Source organism: Nothoprocta perdicaria, unplaced genomic scaffold, assembly GCF_003342845.1.
Source record: "Nothoprocta perdicaria isolate Ctin4 unplaced genomic scaffold, notPer1 scaffold_97, whole genome shotgun sequence".
Classification (NCBI taxonomy): Eukaryota; Metazoa; Chordata; class Aves; order Tinamiformes; family Tinamidae; genus Nothoprocta; species Nothoprocta perdicaria.
The window spans coordinates 705,691-733,262 of NW_020456276.1; the positions used below are offsets into that span (position 1 = coordinate 705,691).

General features: G+C 42.6%; 2 protein-coding genes across 3 annotated transcripts in view; both read right to left on the reverse strand.

The window, feature by feature from the left end:
• Positions 1-6,424, reverse strand: part of LZTR1 (leucine zipper like transcription regulator 1) — a 29,212-nt gene extending 22,788 nt beyond the window's left edge. The window contains exons 1-9 of one of the 2 annotated variants that reach the window (XM_026053212.1): positions 6,249-6,424; positions 6,110-6,172; positions 5,967-6,023; positions 5,755-5,834; positions 5,299-5,407; positions 4,579-4,662; positions 3,014-3,071; positions 2,323-2,462; positions 886-1,087 (exon numbers count right to left, since the gene is read on the reverse strand). In XM_026053212.1, coding sequence (XP_025908997.1) covers positions 886-1,087; positions 2,323-2,462; positions 3,014-3,071; positions 4,579-4,662; positions 5,299-5,407; positions 5,755-5,834; positions 5,967-6,023; positions 6,110-6,172; positions 6,249-6,424 — 969 coding nt within the window. The remainder of the gene's footprint in view (positions 1-885; positions 1,088-2,322; positions 2,463-3,013; positions 3,072-4,578; positions 4,663-5,298; positions 5,408-5,754; positions 5,835-5,966; positions 6,024-6,109; positions 6,173-6,248) is intronic. The other variant, XM_026053214.1, reaches the window with a different exon arrangement.
• A 2,859-nt stretch (positions 6,425-9,283) lies between these two features.
• The window catches only part of IPO9 (importin 9), a 28,488-nt gene continuing 10,199 nt past the window's right edge, over positions 9,284-27,572 (reverse strand). Inside the window, exons 8-24 of the mRNA XM_026053145.1 lie at positions 23,562-23,662; positions 22,548-22,606; positions 21,942-22,093; positions 20,955-21,053; positions 20,660-20,766; positions 19,376-19,515; positions 18,272-18,431; positions 17,497-17,723; positions 17,111-17,259; positions 16,078-16,206; positions 15,207-15,482; positions 14,780-14,946; positions 13,211-13,344; positions 12,332-12,451; positions 11,741-11,842; positions 10,898-10,974; positions 9,284-10,329 (exon numbers count right to left, since the gene is read on the reverse strand). Of these exons, the coding sequence (XP_025908930.1) occupies positions 10,219-10,329; positions 10,898-10,974; positions 11,741-11,842; positions 12,332-12,451; positions 13,211-13,344; positions 14,780-14,946; positions 15,207-15,482; positions 16,078-16,206; positions 17,111-17,259; positions 17,497-17,723; positions 18,272-18,431; positions 19,376-19,515; positions 20,660-20,766; positions 20,955-21,053; positions 21,942-22,093; positions 22,548-22,606; positions 23,562-23,662 (2,310 nt within the window). The 3' untranslated portion in view covers positions 9,284-10,218. The remainder of the gene's footprint in view (positions 10,330-10,897; positions 10,975-11,740; positions 11,843-12,331; positions 12,452-13,210; positions 13,345-14,779; positions 14,947-15,206; positions 15,483-16,077; positions 16,207-17,110; positions 17,260-17,496; positions 17,724-18,271; positions 18,432-19,375; positions 19,516-20,659; positions 20,767-20,954; positions 21,054-21,941; positions 22,094-22,547; positions 22,607-23,561; positions 23,663-27,572) is intronic.

The window sequence follows — 27,572 nt, forward strand, 5'->3', positions numbered from 1 at the left end:
AAAGTGAATGCAATCATTCTAAATTCAGGAAATATGCATTTAAATACAAGCTTAGAGAAACCTACTTTTTTTCTTTTTCGTTCTGGAAATTAAATGATCTGAAGCCATGGAAACCACATTTACCAAGCCCCTGCAAACCCTCAACCTTTCCACTCTGCAATGCCAGGTTATCCCAACAGATGCTTATCTATCAATGTGCTATGCAAAAAAGATCACACTACCACTTAATTGCTGCATTATAATRAGCAGCCCAGAAAGGGCATATTAACAATTTCTTAATCTTTATTATTGTATTTTCTCATTTTCGATGTTTTTAGTAGGCTACCGYCTTTTTCCTGCCCATGTTAAAAGCATGAGCGGTTTTCACCTTTTTTTTTAAATATACTTTATTAACTCAAATACTTTCCAAAAATAGCCATTTCTGAGCTTCCCCATTATCCCAAATTTTACAGTCATACCTTTCTTTATATGTAGCTTTTACACTTAGCTAAAAGGAAAACGCTCTTCTGCATAATTACGGAATTCAAGATTTTGCAAGAAAATAGGAATTATTGCAGTGAAAACAAACAATATCTTGCTAGTGTGGAAGTCTGCTTTAGCTATCTCACATTGAGCTTACTCCTCATTTTTGGCACATAGTGCTTGACTCAAGACTGGTAATTCAAGTGTTTTATTAGAACGGAGGAAATCTTTTTGATATGTCAACACTGACAAACTTCTAAATAATGTTGTCCACGCTATTCCAACTGCTTAACCATGAGTGGGAAGGAGCCCTTATTGCTTAAGTAAAACTCTCCACCTCTGCCCATAACATGCCCCCAGTTTGGCAGCCAGAGATGGGTCGAAAAAGAGAGCGTGTAAATGGAAAAAGGCCGAACGTTTTACCTCGCTGTCCGGGCTGGGCTGGATGACTTCCCACGTCTGCGAGTCCACATCGTAGCAGTGAAGCTCGTTGGGCAGCGTGTTATCCGCCGCACCGCCAAACACGTAGAGGTGCCGGTCAAAGGCCACCATGGTGTGGCCGTATCGCCGCTGCGGAGGAGGCGGCGAGCCGCGGAGCAAGTGCTCGGTGGGAATTCGTGTCCAGCTGAGACATGAGACATGAAGCAGAGCATTGCTTTGAGCATTCGGTTCTGCAAAGCAAATCTTCCAACTCTCTGATCACACAAACAATTAAAAAGAGGAGCAATTWAACATTTTCTACCTGAGAATGCTCTACACGGCTCCACTGACGAGTTCTGTTATGCCACCATACATATTTTAACAGCTAACTATCAAATGGCAACTGGTCTCATATTTTGAAAAGGCAGTACCTAGTTTAAGAATCTTGCACTATTTCAATCAAGAATTTGCAGCAGTTAGCTTTTGTTTCAGTTGTGCAGAAACATCCAAGAAGCAAGAAAACCAAACGATCACAAACCAGTTTTGAAAATCTGGTCTGCAGGTTGGTACTCCTCAATTAGGATGTAATTTATGATGGTCTGATCTCTGCAGCTCTGGAATTTTAAAGCCACTTTTCATCCAACCACATCCAGATTTTTACTATTATATTTCAACACTACCAAATATTTTTTTTTTATATTAAGACTGGGAGCTAAAAAACAAAACAAAACAAAAACTTACTATAAAATACTGAAATTTCTCATCTCGAAATGCATGCATGAGATACAGAATCAACCACCTCATTCTGCATCTCACCATTCGGGATTGGCCATSAAGTAGCTTTATTCTCAGGAAGTGCTAATTCCTCTAGTCTTCAGCATGAAACACTTACCAGTCCCACTAAAGACACCACCAGGAACTAAAYGGGAAAATCAGGAGCTATAGCAACGCGTTAGCTGTGCACATCAGGCATGCAATAGGAGATAGGAATAGATAAGGCACCCTTTCCCCAAGTGGGGTGATTCTAGATTAYGCCTTTATTGAAATCAGTCAGTTTATATAATTTTAAAAGATACTGATCAATCTACAGAACGATTTCAGTACAAACTAGAATTACATGGGATTTCTCAAAAATTGTTTTTACTCAAGTATGTGTTTAATGACTTCTAGTACCATTTGGCATCCAGTTTCGAACAAACTCAGATCAATCATTACTACTTAAAAGTGAATCTACACAACTTTCTGTACTCCCCTTAAAAGACAAAGAAAACACATGGCAAACTACAAAATCTCATTAAAAGATTTCTTTCTGGAAATAATCTACCATCTTTTAGACACGATATACAGTATTCTTCCTCAACACTTTTAAGTACATGCCTTTCTCAACTCGAGTAGTCAAGTAGTATGTGGATATCGCATGATTTAATTGTCCACACTTACATTTTTTCCTTGAATTCAAACTGGAAGAGATTATTGGTAATCTTTGCTCCACTCTGGCCAGAGAAAACAAACATCTTGTCTTTGCAAACAGCCACAGGGAAATTACAGCACGAAGGAGGGATTTCACCACTTTGCTCGATCTTAAAGATAACAAAAGTTCAAAGGAATGAAGTATTTTTGCATTGCAAAGYTACAAATGCTGGAATAAGCTGCAGACCATGCAATACATCACCTGAGAAAGACGGACCACATAGTAATAACGTTTCCAGACAACCAAGACCCCATAAATCTAGCTAAAGTCAATTAACTACTGCTGTGCCTACTCATCTGCACAAACTCATTTTAGCAAGGGAAAAGAAAGGACAGGAGGCCATGCTGTTAAAGCTCCTGACACTCGAAGTATCAGGACTCTGACCTCGATAGCTAGMGAGCAAAGCTAGTGAGCAAGTGGAATAAAAAAAAATAAATCCACCACTGGCAGACTAGGTCCTGCTCACAGCTTCAGAAGCAAAAATCACTCTTTCATGCACACCTCATTTTCCAAGAAGGCAAAAATCAAATTGGAATGCTGTTTCATCCCATGTGTGTGACACTGAAGAGAAAAAATCATCATTTAACATAGAAAATTTTAAATAAATACATAYGGAAACAAAGAAAAATATCTGTGTTATTTAAYCTTAAAGCTTCTTACCTCTTCCCAACACGTTAGCTCTCTGTCCTGTAGGCCAATTGTCCACATGTCGTTTAACCTTAATTATAACAAAAAATATCTGATTTGAAACTATTCAGTAGTGGTTATTTTTAGCTTAGGGAGTCRAAAGGACAGAACTTGTATTTCATCAGCACTCCCCCTTCTGCCCAGGAAGAATCTCCAATTTCTCCTAGCAGAGAAGCCATATTTTTGTCCTATACCTCAAGTTTGTACTAACACCTACCACTCCACGTAAGCCTCCTTCCTTTGTGTTAATATTGACCTCTGTACCCAGCAACTCTGCCAAAATTTAAGGATTAGAGATACTTGATCTTGGATATTTTTACAGAAACCCCCCTTATTATGCCTCTTTCTTCTATTCCTTCCTGGCAAACCTTGGTTTTGGCCACAGTAACTAATTATCTGTCTGCATCCTGACTGCTATGGAGATCGACACTGTTTCAAATACAAGTCATCTGCAGACAAATTAAAAATGCTTCTTTTATTAAGTTTGCCTGGAAGCTTCTCTTTCACAAAAACATATTTTTAGCACAATCATGGTAAAACAGACAGCTCCTCCCACCTAACCCCTCCTTGCAGCTACCCAAGGTCCTTGGGGAATTCCTTAACCTGGAACTAAGCAGCTCCAAAGAGAGCTGCATCCTTCTCAAATTTCTCTTCTAGAAACAAGAAAAAGATCCCATATGCTTTTCTGGGAGATCCACAAAAAAATCCAGTTAAATATGGCTCTCCTGGAGACTGTGAGGAGCCAGTAGCTTTTTTTCCATGAGAAGAAATGGCAACCCAGTAAACTGACTTATTCTATGCTAATTTCTATGTGTGGTGATGATGCAAAGAACGGGCAYGACTATGAGAAACTTCTCATCTTCACCGAGACAGGAAAAACAAAGAAACAAACAAGTGTATTCAGACCTGTTCCTTCCCCCAGGGACTGACAGCAAGTGTGCAAAACTTGCCAGCTGGAGCCAAGCACCAGAACTCTCCCTAACTTCTCTGCATCACTAATTTCCACTCTTTTTTCATCCAAAATCTCATCTACCTTAGAAGCCAACRGCCTTGGTGCTTCAGTGCAATACCCCACCAAGATTGTCACATRTTTTCAGAGAAAAAGACGGCATATTGTTTTCTGTTCCATCATATGACTTCATATGACTTCAAGTCATACGCTTTTTTTCTTCTAAGTGTCAGACGCTTCCCTACTTTTATCCTCTAGGTCTGCAGCAACATGAGAATCTGGTCTTTTGAGAAAAGTTTACCACCACATTCAGAGATTGCTTATCATCTTTGCAAGCAAAGAGGTTATCAATTTACGCATCCACAGACATTCTGAGCCAACAAGYTTCTTACTTTTGAAATGCACATTCATTTAAACATGAACTGGTGGACTGCAAAATCTATAACGCTCATCAACAGGTTAGCTTTACTGAGTCACAGTTAAGTGTTTAAAACACTTGGGAGAGACAAATATTCAACAGAGATGAAATGTAAGTGCCTGGGATGTTACAAAAAGCAAGGAGCAAGCGGGGAGCGATGCTGTTACCCACCGTGCGTTGCCATCGTATCCCGCAAAGATCCACAGCTTGTCGCTGTACACGGTCGCGCCGTGAGCCGACCTCGCAACCGGCAGCCTGCAATTGAGGAGGTTTACAAGTTAAACAGACAAGTAGCTGAGCTGGTCTGCAAAGGTGCTATGAGAAGGATCTGCATGATAGCCAAAATACACGTTGGATAAGAATAAAAGCTCGTTTCAAAGGCTTAAAATATGTAATAAATGGCTTTCTGCTTTGCAGTCCTATCCCTGCATTCACCCGTTACAAGTGAGAGCTTTCGGAGAAACACAGCTTACCGTTATGCACCAAAGCCAGGCCACGTTCYCAAACACAAGCCCTCAAACAGAAATTTGCAGATTGAAATACAAATCATCTTAGGATAAAACTAAACCGAAGCTATAAGGATCAATAACGTTTCTGCTATCCTTGAGAAAGAAACAATTTAAAATAAATCATTTCTTTTGCTCCTCTGCCTTGTCACAGAAACAAAAGGTGTAGAACCTGTGGTCACTCCAGAATGGAGGGCTTGCAGAAAAAACTTTTCAGAACAAAAAAGGTAGTTTCTGCAACTTGGATGAGGAAAGCATAGCATCCCACTGACCTACAGTTTTTATTCTAMTTGTGTAACTATCTGTACCTCCATGATACCGTTACTCTTTGATGGTTAAAACCCAGGTCTCTTTGAAGACTGGGGCAACAATACCAGCTCCTTACCTGCCTTCAGTCTTCCACTCTGTCCACTGTCCAGTTGCAAATTTATATTCAAAGAGATCATTCTTATTCTTCAAGTTGGAATTGGAGTAGATGTCTCCAGTGTAGCCACCTGGGCAATGACACTTTTATTAGACTGTTTCAACAGAGCACATATATTTGCAGTCAATATATGAGAAAAAAGATAGTTTAGATCACTCAAGCAGAAGCCATTCGACTCCAGGAATGCTGAGGCTCGTCCYCAACCTTGCTTCTACTGCTGTGGCAGCGAGCTGCAAATCTTTAGACAAACGAGCAGAACGATTTCAAAGCTAACGTTGAAATCGCAACCAGCCATGGCAAACCGAGTAAGCCGAGTGCGATCCTTTGGCACTTCATGGGAACCGTCTCCCCGGTTTGGAAGGGACGGGCGCACGGCTCGTGGCAAGCGCAGCGCGCCGCACCGCGCCGCCGTCTTACCGAACACGAACATGCTGCTCCCGTGCACCACGGCGGAGTGGTGGTAGCGCGGCGCGGGCGGCGTGCCGGTGGTGAAGGCCCTGCCGAGAGCGAGGGGAGCGGCGCTCAGGCCCCGGCCGGCCGCCCGCCTTCAGGCCGCCCGCCGAGCGCCCGCGAGGGCTCCCGACTGCATCGCCACGRGGCGCCGGGCAGCGGGCGGGAGCGCGGCCCACCTGCACCACGAGCAGTCCTTCACGTCGAAGCGCAGCAGGTCGTTGAGCATCGTCTTCCTGCGGGACGGACGGAGAGGGAGCGTTGGCCGAGCGCGCTGCGGCCCGGCGCGCTCCCTCCGCGGCGCCGCCGCCCGCCGCCTTACCCGTTGTCGCCGCCGAACACGTAGATGGCGTCCCGGTAGGCCACCACGGTGTGCTTGCTGCGCCTGCGGGCGAGAGCGGCCGTGAGCGCGGGCGGGCCCCCCTGCCCTCGCCGCCCCTCGCCGCCGCCCCGCCGCTCACCGGGCCCCCACGAACTCGTCGCAGGGCGGGAGGCGGCGCCAGCGGTGCACGGTCTCGAAGGGCCCGAAGTTGAGGGTGAGGTACTCGACGCTGTCCGAGCAGCTGTGATCGAAGTCCACGCTCGGCGCCACCTTGGAGCGGCCCGCGCCGCCCGACGGCGCCCCGGCCGCCGCCATGGCTGCGCCAGCCCCGCCGCCGCGGGACTACAGCTCCCGGCGTGCCCCGCGGCTACGGCTCCCGGCGCGGCCCCTTTCCCAGCGGCGAGACTACAGCTCCCGGCGTGCCCCGCTCGGGGGGCGGGGGAGAGGGAAGAGCCTGCCAAGGCAGCACGTAGCGGCGCCGCGGTGCGGAAGTTCACGCGTTCGAGACCCGCCGCCGCCGGCACTTGCAGGCCTGGCTAGAGAGACATTTTAACGTCGCCCAAGCTCCAGGCGGCCCCCAGCACTGGGGGGATCAAGCACAGCTCCTTGGCTTCCCAGAGGGGCTCCTGCTTGGGGCAGCGGCRGCCTGAAGCACTCAAACCAGCTCTGTGCATAGCAAGAGGCCAACCCCAAAGCCTCTGCTGCACCCGGGCTCAACCCCCACACTCTTCCCTCCATCCCCAGCCCTGTGAAAGGCAGAGGCGAGACACGTTTGTACAGTAAAGGATTTTATTAATACAAAAACAAACAAACACACTCAGGACGATGCGTGAAGTCTCGTCCCAGGGTCACAGCTGGCCTAATCACTATTCAAATTCCATGCTGTGGCTCTTGGTGCAACTCCACCAAGGCCAAACCCAGCGTGAGGAAATGCAGCTGGTGTCTCCTCAAAGCGGAGCTCACACGGGAGACGTGGACACGCCAGGCACAGGTTCTGTAGCAGTAAAGGCTTATGGATGCTCTGGAGTTGCSTTGACCCCAACTTTCAAGTATTAAAAGGGAGTTCATGTTTGATAACACAGAGTTAGGAACTTCTAACAATGATTAGTCGAGTTTCTTCTCAACAGTGAGACMGCCTTCCCCTCCTGACAACCAGACCTTTGCCCGTCAGCGTCAGATTTCACCATATTTCATCTCCAGCCCTTACCTCATGCTCCTGGCTCCCCTTTCCCAGGAGAAGCTCAAGGCAGTGAATTTCTTGCCTGTAAACAGYCCACATATCGCAGGTTTGCCGGTGGCAGAGCACCCGTTGCAGAAAAATGAGGCTGTTCCTGTCCCCCTTGCCCCACAACGTGCCTATAGGTCAAGGACCACCTCATTCATCAGCACACAGCAGCAATGTCACCCCGCTCTGCTGGCAGGGGCCCTGTGGGTGCACGCAAATCAACGTGGCAAGAAGGACAGCGCAGGGCACTAGCTCCCCAAAGCCACCGTCTTCCCCCCAGTCCTTCCCATCTCATGTCACCACTCCCAGGAAGAGCGWGCACTTGATACGTGCAAACCACAGAGCAGCTTCCAACCACCACAAGGAGGCACTTCCAGAGGAACTCAACAAGACACTGCTTATCACTTACTCATGGCATTTTGCTATTCCAAAGAAACCCTTAGCTACAGCTTGGGATGAGGAATGCAGCAGCAGTGCTAAGCTGCACTCGCATTTCTCATGTTTTTGCTTGAACTTGTCATCCAACTTGATAGCCCTTAAGGATGAATAAAGCAAGCACAATTAAGATACACAAGTCAACTTCCACCTGGAGGCACGTGAAGCCCCCTGYCCCTCTCCACAAAGCCCAGACCAGCAAGACTTGCACATGGTCCCACCCTTACTGATGCCCGAAACACACCCAGGTGCTTTTAAAGGTTGTGTTTGCTTAAATCAAATAACAAACACTTGTTTTCAAGTCCTGCAGTCAGTTAATAGGGCAAATATTTGATACGTCCTTTTAATTCTGTAGCTTGCAATAACTACTTAGATTTGGTTTTCACTCTTCAGTTCTACTGGCTCACAACTAGGCCCATTCTGACACTCCATGGAGGAGCATCACCTAGCTAAGAGGGTCCTGTCGCTTCCCTTGTCGGGACTGGTCACTCTTGAGGACGTTCGGTCGATCCTTTGTACAGTTATCAGCACTGCAGCCATCTATTTTTCATCGTCCTCATGAGACTGCACTGCTTAGTTTAACTTGTCAGTCCATTTCAGCCAAAACCATGAGACATTTATTTCAAACAAAATTCCTAGAAGACGTGCAGGAATTAAGAAAGACGAGCAAGGAGACAGAGCCACAGCAGAGCACACAGGAAAGGGAAGGCCAGGGCACCAAATTTAATTATATAGTTTTATACACTAGAGGTTCCACAGGGAAGAAAGAGAGACTCAACTGCATGGAAACTTTCCATCAGTCCTCATACCTCTTTAGACACAGGCTAATCCAGACAAAGCCACAAGAAAATAAAATCAGGCTTCATAAATTCTACTTTCCATGGAGTTATTCCTAGAAAACTATTGGGAAAGTAAGGATAGGAGAGAGAAGTCTATGGGCATGTAGTGAGACATGTGATCCCCTCTATTCCTGCCTACTCTCAGGCACAAAATGAAGGGTTGTGGGGTGACAGGGGATGCAATGTCAGTTTTATGACTTAGCAATATTTTCTCATTATCCCATTATGCTAGACCAATTGTGCCATCTTTGCTAAAAACTTAACCTGTCACCCGCTTCTGTTTAAAAAAAAAAAAAAAAAAAGTGAAAAGCCATATGCAAACTTAGACCAGTAAGATGCATAAATACTCCAGCTTTTTAGAAGCTTTTAGATACAATGTCAAAGCATTTTATTCCACAAAGGAACAGCAAGCACCTTTCTGAAGAAAGGAAACTCTATAATGGGTCACCCTTTTTCTTTGAAGCAGAAGATGATGTAACCATTACAGGACTCCCTTTCTCTCCAAATGACTCCTGTGAAATACCCTAACAACCTCCAGATGAAGGAGATTTCCTTAAGAAGTGATTTCAGGAAACAAGGATGATTTCCTTTCAAATCTGTTTGATAAGAAGGATACCAGTGTATATTTTAATAGTTTTATTTTMATTTTCCCCAAGGGGGAACCCAAGGCAGAGAGGTGTCGTGAGATACATCACACTGTTCTTAGGGGTAAATCAATTTTTAAGTGTTATTTTACCACTCTATAAAAATACATATGGGAGTGTGAAGGAAGCAAAGTAGATCAGAGTGGCTGTTATGGAGCAAACACATTAAATATAATTATTTTCCCCCCTAAAAAAACCTGTGGCTCCCTGTGTTCCATAAAACCAAAGTCTTTAGTAGCCACAGGTCACAGGAACCAGAGCTAAGGGGCAGCTTCCTTTCAGCATGTGCACACAAAAGCGTTAGTAACGAACTGCTCCCATGGGACTAGAGAGTAGATGTGAGCAACAAAGCTCCATCCACAGGAGGAAAGAAGATATGCATTTATTTTTATTGTCTCAGCTTCCCAACCATACCCCTGTAAACAGGTTCCATGTCATTCAGGCATCTCTGACAAGAGAGTCTATAGTTCTATAAAAAGAAGTCAAACTGTAAGATCCAGATATTTACCCTGTATGTGTTATGTGAGCGCAAAGAGGAACAACCTTCCAATTTCTCAAGATACATCCAAGCAATGTGATAGTGGCCCGATTCCTTTCTCTGTCCATCTGTGCTGTGTGAAACTCAGTAAGTGCCTCCTCCCAGGCAGAGACAGTGTGCTCTTAAAAATATTTAAGGACACATTTTGTTTAAGAACTCCTGGAACATGACTGTGTAAAATGAAAGTGCTCCCATGGTGAGACCAACGTGCAAAGCTCAACAGACTTCTGTCTTTGCTGCTTTCTTAGTACTCCTTCCCTTTGCAGATTCATGATACGACGAGGCTCAGTACTTGCCAAGGAGGCCCCTCATCCACCTGTAACAGGCAGGTGGACACTGAAAAAAAGTGTTTCATGTTTAATCATAAAACGTGGAATAAGCCAGAAAAATATTGTTCGGATATGATCTGTATGGTCTCGTGATTGGGTTTATATACCAATGGCCTGCAACACTCGCTTCTCGTTCTCATTGAGATGGTCTGAAAACATCGCATAGCACGGCTGCTGTGCAAACTGACACAAGAAGTCAGTGAGATAGGCCTGAAAGGAAGACAAAAAGACCAAGTTAGCATCACCTCACATCTTTCTGTTCCTCTTATGTGTCAAGAGATAAAACTATCACACACCCCAAGTAAAACATAGGGATTACAGGAAGGGAGGCAGAGGAAGAGAGGAAGCAAAGGCTCATAAACAGCTTGCAGGTGGTGATAAAAAGCAGGAGGAAAGCATTGCCCGGGCACTGTGACTGCACAGGAGCCTCTCTACATGGTGTATTAAGTTCTGGAACGTTCAGTCTCCACCAGCTTTTGATCTCAAAGAGCTGAGAAGCTCAGGGGTAGAAGAGGCTCAACCCCTCTGTCCATAAAGCGTTGTTGATTCATGTCTCCAAATTATAGATATTGCCGCAATAAGAAGCAATGCCTCAAGATATTCTTTGGATACTCAGAGCTCTTTCCAAAGCAATTTCCATGAACTGAGTACATTCAGGCTAGCAATTGTTATTTGCTATCAGCAGGGCTTTGCAGTTTTAAGTACAACATAAGAAAACAAACTTTATAGAAAACAACAGAGATCAGATTCAAGGAAAAAAATCATTCTAGAGCATCACCTGGAGATCTATTTGGTAAAGAGGGTCTTTTAATGCATCTGGATCATCCTCTTCATCATCTTCATAGTAATCCTCATCTGTCAGAGATGAATCGTTAGGTTTTAACACTGAACAGAGCAAAATATTTCCAGAAGCTATCGCKAAGCTTAGACTATCGCTAAGATCTAAGGCTCTGCAAGGGGTTTCATTAGTGCTGCATGTACTCCTGTATCCAGAATACATTCCCTCATGTTTACAGGGTTAGTAAAAACCCAGAAGAGACACAGTGCGAGTCTCAAGGAATGCAAAGATGAGACCTGCCATACAGGAGATGCCAGAGCAGTTTGTTGCTCGTTACATGCACCATTATCTTACCCTGTAATCTTACCCTCCATTTGCATTTCTGTGCTGCTGCTGCAGTAAACAAGTCTCCTTTATCCTATTTCCCTGGGGGGTTCTCTAAGGTTACAGGCAGCCTGGGGAGCTGAGGGAGGTATTGCATCCACTCCCTCGCCTTTACACTGAAAGTAYTTCTCAAGATCATTCCACCAGTGAGTTTGTCCTCCACTCTGACACATTTCAAGGCCACATCTACATCTTCGAGCATTAATTTTCTCTTTAAAAGTTACATCTATGAACTTCAAAGAAACACAAAAGTCTACACAATTTTTGAACTTGCATATGGAAAAAGTAGAATTCAAGGACATGCTCTTTTTTTTCCCCAGAAAAAGATCCTTCTTCAAAATTCCAGTGTAATTCCCTTCCCAACCTGAAGTCTTTATTGAGCTGCTATCTAGGAAAAAAACTTCTGAGTTGAAAATAATCTATTCTATTTTTGTTTAGCACTTTACAGATRTAACTTACCATACTTGTTTGTGGAAAGAATATCTGATAAGAACTGTCCTGCTATGTTTTCATCTTCCTCCTCATCCTCTTCCTGATCCTCCCACATGTCATTTGAATCATCTGTTTAGAAAACACAAATTACTGGTTGATGAACAAAATCCTACACATCCAACCCATCAATCAGCCCGTAAGAGACTATATAGTTTCCAGGCAAACCTCCCTGCAGACACCATTATTATTCCTTTGAAACAAGTGCTTGACAACAGCTGGGACTGGCAAAAGGAAGCAGCAAGGAAGTAGGACCAAAGTAGGGAGGAAGGAAGGGGAATACTCTGAGCAAGGATGATTTTCCTTTACAGGCATACGGCCAGATCCCATCTTCCAGACAGACTGGCTAGAAATAATTGTCAGTTCTAAGAACAGATAACACTGACTTATCCTATCCTTTGGATCATGGATCACCATTTAAACCTTTCTAATTACAGCTATGATATTTAGTATAACCAGTTGTTTACTACTGTAAATGTTTCTGAAGAYATTAAATATTTTTGCTAACTGGGCAAGTGGTTTTAGGCCATGCAAAGAGGGAAAACCAACCCTGGTGTTTACCTTGACTCCAGTCTGCAGTTGTCTGTCTAGATGCATTTGCCTCCATTGCATTAGAGAGTTCATTTATTATTAATTTTAAGATTTTTACTAATAAAGGAATGTTTGTCCAGCGTTCAGGATCTACAATAAAGAAAGTAAAATATAAATATATATTCATACACACAATAAAATAATTAAAAAAAWTAATAAAAATCTTAAAGCCAAATTTGTTTTGGTCACTTTTTAAAATTTCACTGTTAAAATTCACTGTATACCAGCAGAATTTCCAGGTTGGCAGGAAGAAGGAACCATAAGATTCCTTTTGCATAGCCTCACAGTTAGATTTCCAAAGATTTGAACTGCAGCATCAGAACTAGCATACTGAATTATGAGGAGACTTGGGTAAAAATCTGTTTCCTATATATATATTATATATATTATATATATATATATTTGTTGGGAGTACTGGCTTCTAACTATGTGCACAGATGCTCACAATTACCACTCTACTGCCTGACTAAACAATGCTTTGCTGGGATTTTTCCCTTTTTAAAGGGAGGAAAACAAGGTAGCAGCTGTTTTGCAACCCCCCATTTGCCTCTTCAGCTCCTAGGATTTTTCCTATTTATTTCCCTAGTTGTTAATCTAGTCTTCACACAAATCCCTCRAGTTTAAATGGGCCTCTGCTTTGTACCAGTACAAAGTCTGACAAAATTAAGGCAAATAATAGGTACATGAAACACATGATGTGTGGATTAGCTCTAGCAAAACCAGCATGCACCTCTACAGGGAATATCCAAAACCTGCAGGAGATCTGGAAGATCTAGTCTATGGTTTTTCACACTATTTACTAACAGTTTTTTTTTTTATAAAAACAAACAAAAACGCGGCAAAACTTACTTTTGGCCGACTTTGATCGCGTCCGTATTCCCTCATCCATATTAAATATTTCTTCCCCCTTCACCCTGATGTCCTGAAGTCGCTTGTCCTCCGTGTTGATGCCRTACTGAAGGAGTTTGCACAGTGCTACAGAGCTAGAGAGCAGGACATAAAAAACAAGTCACAGATCAGCACCTCTCCCCACTGCCTGGCTTTCACCAGAGACTGGCACTAGGGAACGTGTCCCTCCAGACAAAACACCTGGAGGTCCCTGGCTCCTATGCTTTTGCCTAGAATAACCATTACAGAGCTCTTCTGTTTTCCCTGCTTCAGTATGGACTGAAATTGGACTCCTCTCCTGAAGATTTCCCTACTATTAGCACATTTTATTTTCCTGTTACTGGCTTCTGCTTGTCTGTCCCTGAGCAGGATCCTCTGGGAGGCACTGCTTTTCTTTAGTATCTAGAAAATGCCTAGTATTTTATAATGCACTATGATCATTACTGCAAATAACCCCTAATAAAGCGTTTAATACAGCACAGATACACAAACAGCTCTAAGCTTGGACACAGTATGGAGAAGTGTACAGCAAAGAATTCAACATTGTTTTGCCTGTTAGCTTCAGCTTTTGCTGTTTCTGTAGCCATAAGCAGCCTCAGGGGATCTTGCAGACAACTCTGCTCTCAGACAACAACCGCCCTTAAGGGACAAAACAGACCAAGCACAAGGGAAAACAGATACACGAAAAAGAAAACCAAGACCCTTTCCCTTACTCAGGGTAACCCAATAGCAGAATAGACCAAGGTATACCTGATGCACTATATAAAAGCATCTCTATTCAGCATGGTCATTCATGAACTTCAATTTTAAGCACACTTTTTTTCTTACTATTTTTTTTTACACGCTATTTTGCGACTTTRTAACAACAGTAAGTGGGTAACGGATGGGGAGTCCTTTAGCAGAGGTCTGCTAGGCTTGAAATTCSATAAAAACTCAAGATAGCAGTTCCTGCAAGTTTTAACACAGAGCATTTTGTGCTTTGGAAAAGAGCAGCCAGCCTCTCCAAAACACAAATGTGCTTCTACAGCAAAAAGAAAACGACAGTTCATTTCTCTACTGACTTTGAAGAGCACCTTAAATCTACAAGGAATCACCAGCCTCTGTTCGGAAGCCCTCAAAAGTGCCCTGAAGCTCTACAATAGTCCACAAAGGTAACTTCCTTTTTAGAAGCTCTTCTCRTCTCTGTTGAGGGTTTCCAACTCAAAAGCACTCGTGTGCTTGCAAGAAACACCCCTTCCCACTTGGGTCACACTGTCTCAGCGCAGAAACGTCAAGCAGCGAGGGAAGCACTTAGAGGAAGATCAGAGATTGCTCCAGTTACCACAGCTCTCCTGAGTGGAGCTGACAACACGGGGAGGGAGGAGGAAAGAAAAAAAGAAAAGAGAAAGAAAGAAAAAAGGAAAGCAATTCCACCCAATGCTGGCACTAACCCAAGTCTGAATCAGCTTCCCTTCCCTTCACACTCTCAACTGCAATGGGAKGATCAGTCAGATACCATTATGCACGGTTTATGCTCAGCAGATATCCTACCTGACTTTGCCTTCATACTGCCCATAGAACAAGTGCTGGCGGCTCATCCACTCAGCCATGACAAACTCCAGGGCTGGTTTGCCAGTTGGTCCRGGGAGACTACACAGAAACTCCAAGAGTGGTTCCAGTTGCGAGTGAACCAAGTGAGCAAACACCATAATCAAGGACTGTGAGAGAAAAGGAAATATTAGCTGTGCATAATTTAATAGCTGAGAATGTTTCCTTAAATATGAAACTAAGAGTGACATTTAGGGCTGGAGGCTTTGGGTCTAGAAACTGAAAAGTGTAGCCATTGGCAGGGCATTATACATATAATATTTTATTTTTATAAATAAATAAAAATAAATATATAAATATAAATATATTTTTAAAAATTTCTTCTCCCTGACATTTTTTGCCTGTTCTTCTTGGGGTCCAGCCTTCTCACCTGCATTACGCTGAGCGTCTCCGCTTGCTGCATTTTGCTCAAGATAGCTCTCAGGATCTGGTCCAGATTCTCTCCCAGCTCACTTCCAGCTTTGGAAATTAATGTGGAGACTAGTCTGCCCACAAAGGCAGCAGTGAATTCCGAGGTCCTTGGATCTAGCAGCTGGCTCACCACCTGCATCACATACCACAAGCCGTTGTGGCCTTGCTCATCGTGCCATTGGGCGATTTGCTCCAGCGCCACCGAGACGTACGCACGTAGACACTCACCACCATTCTAAATGAGAAAAATATTGCATTAGACTGTCCCTCTCTATTTGAGAGGGTCCCTGTCTCTGTCCCACTCAACACTCCTTTCTGGCTAAGGCATCAGGGTAGTTTTTATTTTTACCCCTTCCCTTCACTGTGATGGCAAAACAGGGGAAGAAAATAAATAAATAAACCTCTTCCTTCCCCATCTTTTCCCACCTGAAAGAATATATTAAAAAAAAAATCTAGAAGCAAAACACAGTTCAGAATCCTTTGCTCAGCCCATGCCTGAGAATATTTCTGCATACAGGCTCTTCCAGTAATAGGTGCCATGAAAACATTAATCATCAAGGGGAAAAGCGCAATCCAGAAGCCTGAAACAAAGATCAAGGCTGCTTGTCTAATCTCCTCTCACCCTCCAAATTATGGAATGATCAGTAAAAGTCACTGCAGTTCTGGAACAGCAATGCTTTAATGACAAGCTAGACGTGGTACACACTCCTGCGGCGTTTGCCAACACGGCTACTGGCAAGTAAAGCCAAGAATAGCAGGTGTGTGACATGGACACCCGTCTTGGACTCCACTGGCTCTGCAAGCCTTGCTGCTGCTGCCCACATTATTACCTGCATAGTAGCATTGTCATCTGTGTTCAAGCTGCACTGAGCCACTGCAGGGAATGCTTGGCAGATCAGGAGCTGGGACAGAGGAGGTTTCGTATGTCTCACGACTGTGGTCAATATATCAATAGAAGTCTGAAAGGAGAAAGCAACAAAAGCACTGTTATTAGGATGCTAAGTCAGCATTTCCTACCAGTTCTGCAAGCAACAAAGATGAAAGGATGTGATCCAGTACGGAAATCACATCCCAATTTTACATACTACAATATTTTTAGCAGCATATTTTGGAGTCATAAAAGCCACTATATTTGACCCAGATACAAGATTCAGCACATTTGGTAATTCCAAAGCTGTTTGGACATGAAGAGAAGCACACTTAACGTGGCATGCAGTCCCAGTGATGAACAGTATCCAGATGACTGCTAATCAGTACAGTCTGAGAAATGTTGAGCCAGTACAGCTAGTTGCTGATYTGTTCCATTTAGTTTATACCCATTTAATTACCTACTAGGTGACTGATAYAGTCATAGCCAGATTACTAGTATACTGATAGAGATGCCCTAAATAGCATATAAATTTTCCACCCAGTAAAGGCTTAATCTTTTATAAATGGACTTTTTAAAGAAAGGATAAACCTGTATAATTATCTATGGTAATTTATACACACATGATACTCTAAAGTCTCAAGAAAAACAGTGCAAGGAACTATAGTCGGGCTCTCTGCAGGTAAACGTTGCCCCAAAAAGGAGAAATTGTCACTTGTGACAACTTTGACAATGATGTCAAAAGCAAAATAACTAAGGGCACCCTGCACAGGCAGCCAGCAGTCCACCGGAACAGAATTTAAAGCCAACTTTTGGGAGCATCTCCCCCCACCTGCAGGTTGCCCTCTTTTCACAAAGAAGCCTCTGAAGCACCGAGGTCACTGTCCCACAGCAGCAGAAAAGCAACTTTTCTGTTCTTTGCATGTCAACCATCCTGTGTGTGGAAGGACAGGGAATCATCTCCAGCTAAGACCATGTACCGCTAGAGCACTTACTGCACAAAGCCCTGCAGGAATCTTGTCAGCAGGGGCCTGCATGATGCTGACGAGAGTTGGTATTAGCCTCATCTGCATTGGACCCTGGCAGGCTTCTATCTGAGCTAGTTCCTTAAAGATATCTTGGGCAAGAGAGGCAACAACTGGATCTGGAGAGAGAAAGCACCATGTACTAAAACACGCTAACACACATAGCTCAACTTCTGCTACGGCTGCTTCAAATAAGCAAAGCAGCAATTTCCCTAACTTAACCATATGAATCAATATTCACTTGGTTATTTGGTTATTTATTAAGTTTTCAGCATGCTTTTAAATGCAATGATAAGCTTGACCAGGATTCATTAGCTATAACAACTGTACTTGGAAAGTGCAATTCGAATGCATACCATTGCTGTATTTCAGAAAGATTGCAATCGTGAAGGGGCAGATTTTGTTCTCCATGCTTGCAGTAAATGCTGAGTCTACTGTACAGACAATGCAGAGTGTCTCCATCACCAGGTTTAGCACCTCTGAACTGAACTGAGTTGCCAAGTGGATGAGCCCATCAAGAATGCTAGGAAGGAAAGGCTGCAACACATGGGTGCTCTCAGAGATCTTCAACTGGTCACAGTAGCTAGACAAGAAATTCGTGATACAAAAATGCATACAGTAGGTATTAAAAGGGATTCATAGTACTAACAGAGGCTTTATAAAARGTTATTTCATTCCAATCATTTTTCTTTCCTACATTCATTGCCTTAAGGTTYTTTCCTCCCTTCAATCTACTGCTTCTTTGATCTCCGAACAGCCCAGTTATCCTTTCTCCCAATTCTATTTCTTGATGGCAGAGGTGAATCAAATGTTACCAGCTTTCTCCTCATCTTCATAAAAAGATCTTTCCTGAGATCTGCCATCAATGGAGAAAACTTGGAAAACTTTTAGAAAGAAGAATGTGATCCAAGTGAGAGAATCACTGCYTGCTAACTTCTAACTAACAGGTTCTACAAGGGAGGACAAAACCATTTCAAAATTATCTAAATGTCAGCTCTTATTTATTCATTATCCCTTCAATGTAAAGGAAAGAAGATAGATTTGGGGTAGAAACACTATGGAAATACCAGTTTTAAGTGTCGTTGACATTGCCTATCCCCGGGGGTTCAGGATATTCTAGTGTGCACTTACCCCCAGATAGCTCTGACTGCAGAGATTCGGACAGAGGGAGGCTGGGTCTCGTGCAGGCCACTGACGGTCGCTTGCAGGAACTGCTGGATTAGTTCTGGCGACATAGCTACAGTAAAACGACTGGCAGCCCACAGAGCACGACCCAGGAGAAAAGGGGACACTGAAACAAAAAAAATATCAAAACCATTCTGGAATCCGTTTTAATGATTTTGACACTTAGCTGCTTCCATTCGTTATCCACAACTTTGTCATCCCATTAACAAAATAAAATATGAAACAGAAGACTACCATGAGGGAATATAAAGATCGTTGGCTCACAAAGAAGATTCAGATTTCAAAGCGTAATTTAACAACAACAACAACAANAAAAAAAAAAAAAAAAAAAAAAAAAAAAAAAAAAAAAAAAAAAAAAAAAAAAAAAAAAAAAAAAAAAAAAAAAAAAAAAAAAAAAAAAAAAAAGCTCATGTGTCAGTTACATTTGAATGAGTATATGTTTTCCTGGCCTTTGGAAGAAAAGTAAAAAGAGAATGAAAACTTTTTTCCAGTAATTCTTATTAATCTGGGTCAAAATATTTTGTTTACTCCAACATCAGCATGTAGCAAATGCTTAAAAAAAGAGTAAGAGCAGAGTGAGTAAATCACCTGTTCTACATTTACGCTCTGAGGTATCTTTATCATCCCTACCCTCCTATCTTTTCAGGCTGAACTGTCCTTATCTCTTCAGGCTACCCTCAAATTTCAGTGCTTACTATCTCTCATCATCTCACTGCCATTATTTCTAGCCCTGCAAACACCTTTTTATCTGTTTTAGGACAAAAACATCAAAAACTGCAAGCAAGATGCACAGCAATAGAGGATTTTTTTTTCTTCTAAGTACTAAGAGCAGCAAATATTTTATTTGGTTGATTACCATCAGTAAAGAAAAAACAGAAGTTCTCTAAGAAGTGTCTATAGTGACTCCAGGAGCTCTGCACAATGCACCCCGCTGCATTTCACAGTGCCATACACATGCAGCATCCCAACACATCCCACACTTCCACCTGTAAGATATTTCCAAGCATGTGGTGCTCAGCAGTTACTGAGTAATGGCAAGGAGCGACGCACCTGAAAGGTTTAGGTCTGCGAGAACSACGTTTGTCAGGAAGCCGTGCATATCAAAGTGTATTCTACCATTCTTCACACTGTCTGTAATAATAGATTTCACAGAGCCCAGGGCCAGCATACAAGCTTCGTGTATCTTCCACCTGCAGAAGAATTCGGAAACCTTTTTCTCACCACCATCACCTCCATAAAGCGAAATAATTAAGATTTTCTGGCCGAGGCTACCACAAGGATCATCTGGATTCCCACATAGGGGGAACGGGGCTTGAAAGAAATGAATATTCAAAAACCTCCAGGATGGAGGACTCAGAGTCTCATCACAGAYAGGCAGCTTTCTCAAACACATTCTAAAATAATGGTTCAGTAAACACTACTTATTGTAATGCTTTTTGTTTGTATAATAAAATCAAAATGAAAGACCATGAGAATCTAGTATGAAGGCTTAGATCTCCAGCTGTGCCTTGCTTGATTATTTTATTCTCTGAGGCACTGCGATATCAAGTACAGAAATGATTTTAATTTGCAATAAACTTTGATAATTATGATGAAATAGCATTTGGGGAAAATAACAATCCCCCTTTTGTTTTCCTGTGAAGCAGAAGCCCACCACAAATCTTTCTTGATGTACAGGAAATATACTTTAAATTTAACAAATTCAAAGAATACAGAGATTAATGGTGCATTTTTGCAGGAAGGGGGAGCACACGTAGGGTCTGATTTCTCGGACTTTCAGATACTGCTCTTTTTATAAAGAGCAGCTAATCTAATATTCAAAATAAGCACAGACACTGAATTAATTCATTCTGAAATGAATTCTGCACTGGAACAGCAACTAGGTTTTCCTTAAATTAGGATTCTCTCTTATACTCAATAACATTAGAAATTGCACTCGAAGTTTCAAAACTGAACACGTACATCTGCAAAGAGCACCCAAATCTCTTCTTTGCATCAAGTATAAAATAAGCCTGAAACTTTGAGCTTAATTAACTGCTAGGCAGGCAATTTCTCTTCAGGACACATACAATTTTAACTATAGTTCAACGATACATTTCCAGGGACTTTCAGGAGGAAAGGAGCCTGGGGACAGCTAGTTTGTGCTAAAAAAAAAAAATGCTGAAAATATTCCACATGAAAAACTCTGCATATGGATTGAGAACTGCTGCACTTCCTTTTCCTTCTTCTTTGTATCAAAAGCTCTCAAGTTTCATCCTTAAGATTAACTCGCATCCAGTGCTGTGGAAGAGCCTGCCTAGCCACCAGTGTCTTGTCTGCTGCCCATCTCCTTACCAGTGCTCAGCACCACTGTTTTTAGCCTGCTCAGCTTCTTGCAAGTGTCTCGTAGCTGCTGCAGCCAAAGCGGTTGCGCTCTCATTTTGGAAATCAGCAGCCACAGCCTGTGCGGAAGGAAGTGATAATGCTTATTTGTAAAGACTTTTGAAAGCTGCTCTTTTCACTAACTGCCCCACCTGAAGTTAAATAACCAAAGACTATGAGTACAGGTCACATCAACTCTTCTTTTTCACTTGCATTAAGTTTTTGCGTGTATTTTGTTTGCTTCTAAGTGTGGAACAATTTTCCATACCAGCAACAGATCCTGTGCAGCAATCCTCACTGTATAGGAGAAGGTATCATCATCTTCATCCTCCACAAACTGTTGCGGGTTTGCAGTCCAAACTTTTATCTGAAAGAGGGAAAAAAGATAGTAGTCTCAGTGTTATAACATTGCTTTCAGAATTTTCTCTTCCTTACAATATCCTCAAAACCTTCTTCATTTTTTTTTTTTAATGCATATACTCCAGTTCATACTCCACAAAATATAAAACACCTAAAAAAGATCGAGCAGACTTTGTGGACTGGATAGTGCTTTCTGTTGCACTCTTCATGGGAATAAAGGCGTTAGACTGACAGCTCCCTGCCCTTTACACGGGCATCAAGCTCAGGCATCAGAAGGAAACATTCCAGCTTAAGCCAAAGGACTCTGTGCAAGTCAGTACTTCTCTTTCTTCCTATAAATCTCAATCTTTTATTTATGTAATCAGAGCAAAGCTTGAAAGAGAAGAGGCCCCTCCCTGTTCTAAATTCATCTTGCTCTTTTGCTTCCTCGTTCAAGATCAGAATTTGACAGGACTGACTGACTGACCTGTAATCATCGCTGCACAGAAGACTTTACTTATAGATGAGGAATGGGAGAAGCAGATGAATCTTTAACAGAGTGCCTCTTTTTATGCATGGCTACCTAAACAAGAGAAACTGGAGACAGCTGTCTGGTTTGGGAGGCCAAGAGGCATGCAGAATTTCACTGAGTTGTACCACCCTGATAGCAATCTCCTCACTATCAAATGAACCTAGTTATCACTTTCAGCACCATAATCCCCATTTTCACAGAATAATTCTTCATCAACTATCCAACTTACCAAAGCAAAACATTTTGTGGCAATTGCCCTAATTCCTGGCATAGCAGAGTGACAAAACAGCCTATTCTAGCAGCTTCCATCCACCAAAATGCTACCTACAACACTAGCCCTTTCAAATCTCTCATTTGCTTCCTACACTAGGCAAATGTGCTCACCTGCTCCTCTGTGATCTGCATGTAAAGTAGGATGTAATAGATCAGCTCTGGCAAGGCCTTCTTCACCGTGCTCTTAAATTTGTTGTTTTCCAGCAAGGCATGAACAAATTCAAATATGCTGAACACCAGATTTTCGAAGCCCAATACTTCACCTGAATGAAGAATTTAAGTGAGAACAACATGACTATGACAGCAGAAAGGCATAAATAAGTGTCAAATATAACTATAAACTGTTAGCATGTCAGAGAGGGTGGTATTTCTTCTCTCAACCCCTTCTGTCTTCTTCCCATCATCACACACTCCTCATGTAAATGGATTAAGCCCAACCTAAAACCTGTTCAGCTTTATTTCATCCCATTACTCTCACCTCAAGATTGTTGCAGAACTCTCTGATTTGTTAGAAACTGTAAAGTTTAACAGCTCCAATGATCACAGTCGCATGAAACATGCAAAAAAAAGTGAGGAATGCTGTACTAGCACCATAAATGTACTATTAAGTATGAATTCCTACAGTGTTTCTGTTTTGATAACATTAGTATCTAGATAAGCTTCCCTACCACTCCTATTTACAACAGGAGTCAAAAGTGCAGTTTGACAAGTTCTTACCATCCGAATCCACAGGGTCCTCCACCTCTTCTGTGTAATTTACTTCTGTTCTCACATAAGTAGATGCAGTTAAGTAAAACCAGACATTTCTAGACAGCTGCATCAGTTTAGAAATTTATCTTGAAAATGTTCAAATTCCTGCCATTTTCTTTAGAAATTTTTACTTTACAACAGTATTTCAAGTGGAAGACACATTGCAGGACTCTCCAATTCTGGCCATTGCTGAGCTTCAGAGAACACTGAATGTACTTCAGTATATCCTTTAGAGATTACTTGATTCATTGACACTACACCCTTCAAGAAGGGCAAACCAAAGCTTCACTTCGTGACAAGAGATTCACTCAAACTCCTTCTTTCCATGAGAAAATGAAGCTGCTGCCTGAGCGTAAGGATCTACTCCCACCTCCAATCTGATGTCTGATGATGTCCAACTAATGCTAATTTTATAGCTTCCATTACCATGTTTAAGCTACAAGAACATACCATCCAGTATAAAGCACAATTCAGAATTGAAAGATTATGTTGTACCTTGTTATGAAACGCAGAGATCTGTATCTCTGGGTAATCAGCAACTCTGATTAAATTGCACAGAAAATAATCTGTCCAACTTCATGCTGTTATTGTAACACATTTCTGGTGTTTATACCAAAAAAAAGAAATCAGAAAAAGCTGCAAGACAGCTTGGTATTCCAATACTACCTTTAAAAAGCTAACAAAAGCTACCTTTGAGCTAACACAAGCTACCTTTGAATTAATTATATATAATTTAAAGCCAGGATAATACAAGTGTTCATGTTAATGATCATAGAAGACTTTTAAGCAAAAAAGAAACACTCTTGAGCCTAGAAGTAACAGAAATATCCATTGAAGGTATACAACAGGTTCCCATTCTGTTACTGTGACACGCATTACTCTCCACGCAGTGCTCTTTAGCCATGGTTAGTTCCTGTGTATGGGAAACAGCAGAGTTTGTGCCCTTCTATTCCAGTTTAAACCACTCACTGCAAAGGATATAAGGCAGCGCTTTCTGTAAGGGTATTCCAAACGATGGGCAGGATCTGCTGCATYGAGGAAACCATGTGCTTCGGGTAGTTTTTTACTAATGCTGTCACAGCCTGGAGAGAAAGAAAAAAAAAAAAAAAGAAAAAAAGCATCAGTTGGAAGCAAAACACCACCACAAAACCCTCTCATCACTGGCTGCACTTTCATGACTAGCTGAGACACCGCAGTATCTTGCTGCAATGGAGAAAAGAAAGTCCTCCTCCTCTTTCTCTCCTTTACTGCTGACAGAACTCGTCTCTGGAAAATAAAAACTTTACTTTCTAAAGGTGCTGGCCAAGGATAGGAATTACCTATCCCTTTGCAGGGATGATGCAAATTCAACATGCCAGTGACAGCCAAAATAGCAGCTAAAGAGGCTTGTTTGCCATGCCACCGCTTATGAATGCCCCTGCAAATTCCTCCTAAGCCGTACACCAACCCGACCGTGCAAACGAGGGGGAAGCAGAGCTGGGGTGGYAGCAGAGCTTGGGAATAGCTCTGCAGGTCGAGCAAGAAAAGAAGCCATCTGCAAGCTCCCCGTTTTTCTACAGAGCAAGTCATCAGCAAAGAAGCACTCTCCTGATAATGTTGTACTTCAATTCTGGCCTCTCTTTTTGCTTCTCTCTACTTGCTGGAGCTGCAACAATTGCTTTCCAGACATCCTCCTCTGTCAACCCGCATGGACCACTCCACAAGATCCACATTCATCCTTCTTTAGGGCAAAGTCAAGCTGCTTCCYAAGCAAGATGTTCAAAGGCTAAGTTTAACAGTAAATGGCTGCATCTCTACTTAGAGCCTGAGTCACTGCACAGGTTCATTTAAAACCACCACTGGGGAAGCAGTAAAACAACTTCTTCGCTCCCTCCAGCCATYCTGCAAGCCAACATCCGACCATGTTTCACCTAAATGCTCAGAACTTCCCCAAAGCCCTTTCAACAGCTCTGTCAAAGCCTTTTGGTGTTCCAGCTTAGGGCTTTAGGCAGCATCCAGCACACCATAGGGAAGGAATCTCCAAATTCGTGGATAAATTGCTTAAAAATGTGCACTACTGAGCACGTGGAGAGCACGTTCAAGCCAAACATCGAGTAAGAGTGCAAGTGTCCTTTGCTCACAAGCTAAATAAACTTACTCTTAAGACACTGGATACCACCTAGCCTTTCACATAAGGACAACATTAATTGATTTTCATAGCTAGAATCAAACAGAAGTAATAGAAGTGTGTGTGTGTATATATATATATATATGTATATAAACATAAACATGCTATGTGTAACTGTCCAAAGAGCAGATTTCATACGTGAGCAAAGCAGTAAGGCTCTGAAATATTTCAGACTGATGGTTAATTGCTACTTCTGATGCAACTGCTGCATACTAAACATATCATAGCTTTGTGTCCATGTCATGAAATCCACCTTAACTCTATTAGCTGTCATGTTTAATCACAATATTTCCTCCCAAAGCAATCAGTAATGGCTTGTTTAACAACATTAGGACTCAAAAATCCATTTACTTGCAATTCATTCAGTCTTGGAGAGATCAATTCAATTCATGCTAAATTACCAAACAAGACAATGAATTACACTAGCGTATTCTGTTTCCAGTTTTCATGGTTCAATGTATTTTTTGGGTTAAAAATCAAGAAACTGATCTGTAATGTACTTGAAATATTTGTAATTTGACCTATATGTGTTCCATTTCCATGTGAGGAAGAACTTCACTGTGAGGGTGCCAGAGCCCTGGAATAGGCTGCCAGGGCGGGTTGTAGAGGCTCCTTCTCTGGAGATCTTCCAAACCCACCTGGATGTGACCGGGTGCCCCGTGCTCTGGGTGTCCCTGTTGGAGCAGGGGGCTGGACTAGATGATCTCTAGAGGTCCCTTCTAACCTCAACCATTCTGTGATTCTGTGATATCACTACAGCAAGCATTAACATACAGAGGAAAAGGATGACAGCTAACGCACCAGGAACTGACTTGTTAAAAAGTCAGTTACCTTAAATTTTCTACAGTCTACAACTAGAATTGAATGAGTTTTTCGTTACTGCAAAACCAAGACAGATCAAACATTTTCTTAAACATGCTGAAAAGTCATGAAGGCTTGAGGGCCTTGCTTCGAAGCCTGTGAGAAACCTCATCATGGGATAAACCAAAGTCACGATTAAAGCTCCAGACACACGGTCTCCTCGCAAGCCCCTTTTAAGGACGAGGTTTAAAGAGCTACCATTGCCTTAAGCGTGCCTGACAGGGTGCTCCTATCATGCTTGAAAAGCAATCAAAAGCCCAACCAGCCAGGTCAGATCTTTGCTGCTGCAGTTCTCCTTGACTGTGGTATGTGTCACAAGTACATAAATTACCCTAATTGCTAGTGTCCTCCAAAGCAGAGAGCCAGGAACGATGGAGCCAGCTGCTGCGGCAGAGATCACGCTGGCTCAGATATTGTAGGTCAGGCAAGGGAGGCCATCAGCCCTCCAAGTCTCCCATCTCCTACAAAGCTTAAAGGCACTGAGTGCTGATAACTTGTTCTAGACTTGTGGCTACACTTGGAAAGATTCTGGAATGAATTCATAAGCAGTGGTTCACTACAATGGGATTCAACCGGATTACTTTCTTCAACGGGGAAGCTGTCCGAGCGCATCAGGCAGATGCATATGCTCCAGTATGACTCAGAAAGGCTTTCAACATAGTCCCATGTAAAAATATTACAACTCATTTTAGATCAGGGCTTCTTCTGATTTCCACTGAGAAATCTGTTCACATYGGAAAATGGTTCTCTGAAGAGACAGAAGAGAAGAAAAAAATATCTGTATCTATACATCTTCCTGTCATTTGCTGCCCCCAGCACTCCATTAAGACATAAAAAGGAGCTGGGTTCACATCTGGTTGAAAATTTACTGTCAAAAAAATCTTCGTGACACCCTCGCCCATTGCATCAGCATTACAATGGGGCCTGCAATGACCTCATCTGGGGAACTGGCTTAAATAAACCCCAGGAGGCCTCTCGCTTCTGTTGCAATGATTAYGAAATACACCTTCCTGGAAGGGAATGCAATTTTGGGGTCTTTCACCTGAATATTTTTCTTTAGAGAACYGCTACGATTAGATTAGGAGCTCCGAGGGAAGGAAACGCAACTTGCCTCCAGCCAACAGGCAGAATGCTCAACTGCTCCCAAATGCCACTTGTCACCATGAGGTGTCCTAAATTTAATGGTAAAGGCAACAAAAATCAAGTGGATTTAAGCATCATACAGCATACAAACAGTGCATTCAGACCAACATCCTTTCCTGCACTGTGCTGCTACCAAGCGGTGTCCAAAAGCAGGCGCCTACAACGAAGGTAGTAAGCAAGAACATGATCACTGCTCCTCAAATATCTGCCAAGCCTCTGACATCTTTCAGAAGACTATTGCTACGTACTCGGTGTTCCACACAGATGACAAAGAGCTCCAGTTTAAGTAATGACAGTTAAATAGATAATAAAAAAAAAAGCTTCAGCTTGCTGCAGATTACATGGATGTAACATTTACAGAAGAGCTGGTCTACAGYTAAAGTGAAAACTTATGCTATGCTAGCATCCTCCTGCACCTCCCAGCATGGATGCACATGGTGATGGTGCTAGTCACTGTGAACAGTGTCCAAGGCTGGTCTTCAGTTACACCTCGGTAACCTTTTCTCCCAGGAAACACGCCTGAACGGGCCTCAGGTGCCATCTCCATAAGCCAACACTACAGGTCAAGTCTTCCAGATCCTTCACTTATTACGCAGAGGATTGTTTCTCAACTCATGTTTTGAAGCTCTTTTCATTTTCTTTCCTATGTTGCAGATAACCCACACCAGAACTCTGGTATTTTCCTAGCTGTTGAAAAAGAAGACCTGACCTACACCAGCACTCTCTGTCGCAGCCATTTGGCTACATGAACTGATGCAGGGGTCACGCTCTGCAATCCAATCTTCTTTCCTTTGTAAGGAAATAGAAGAACACAAGGATCC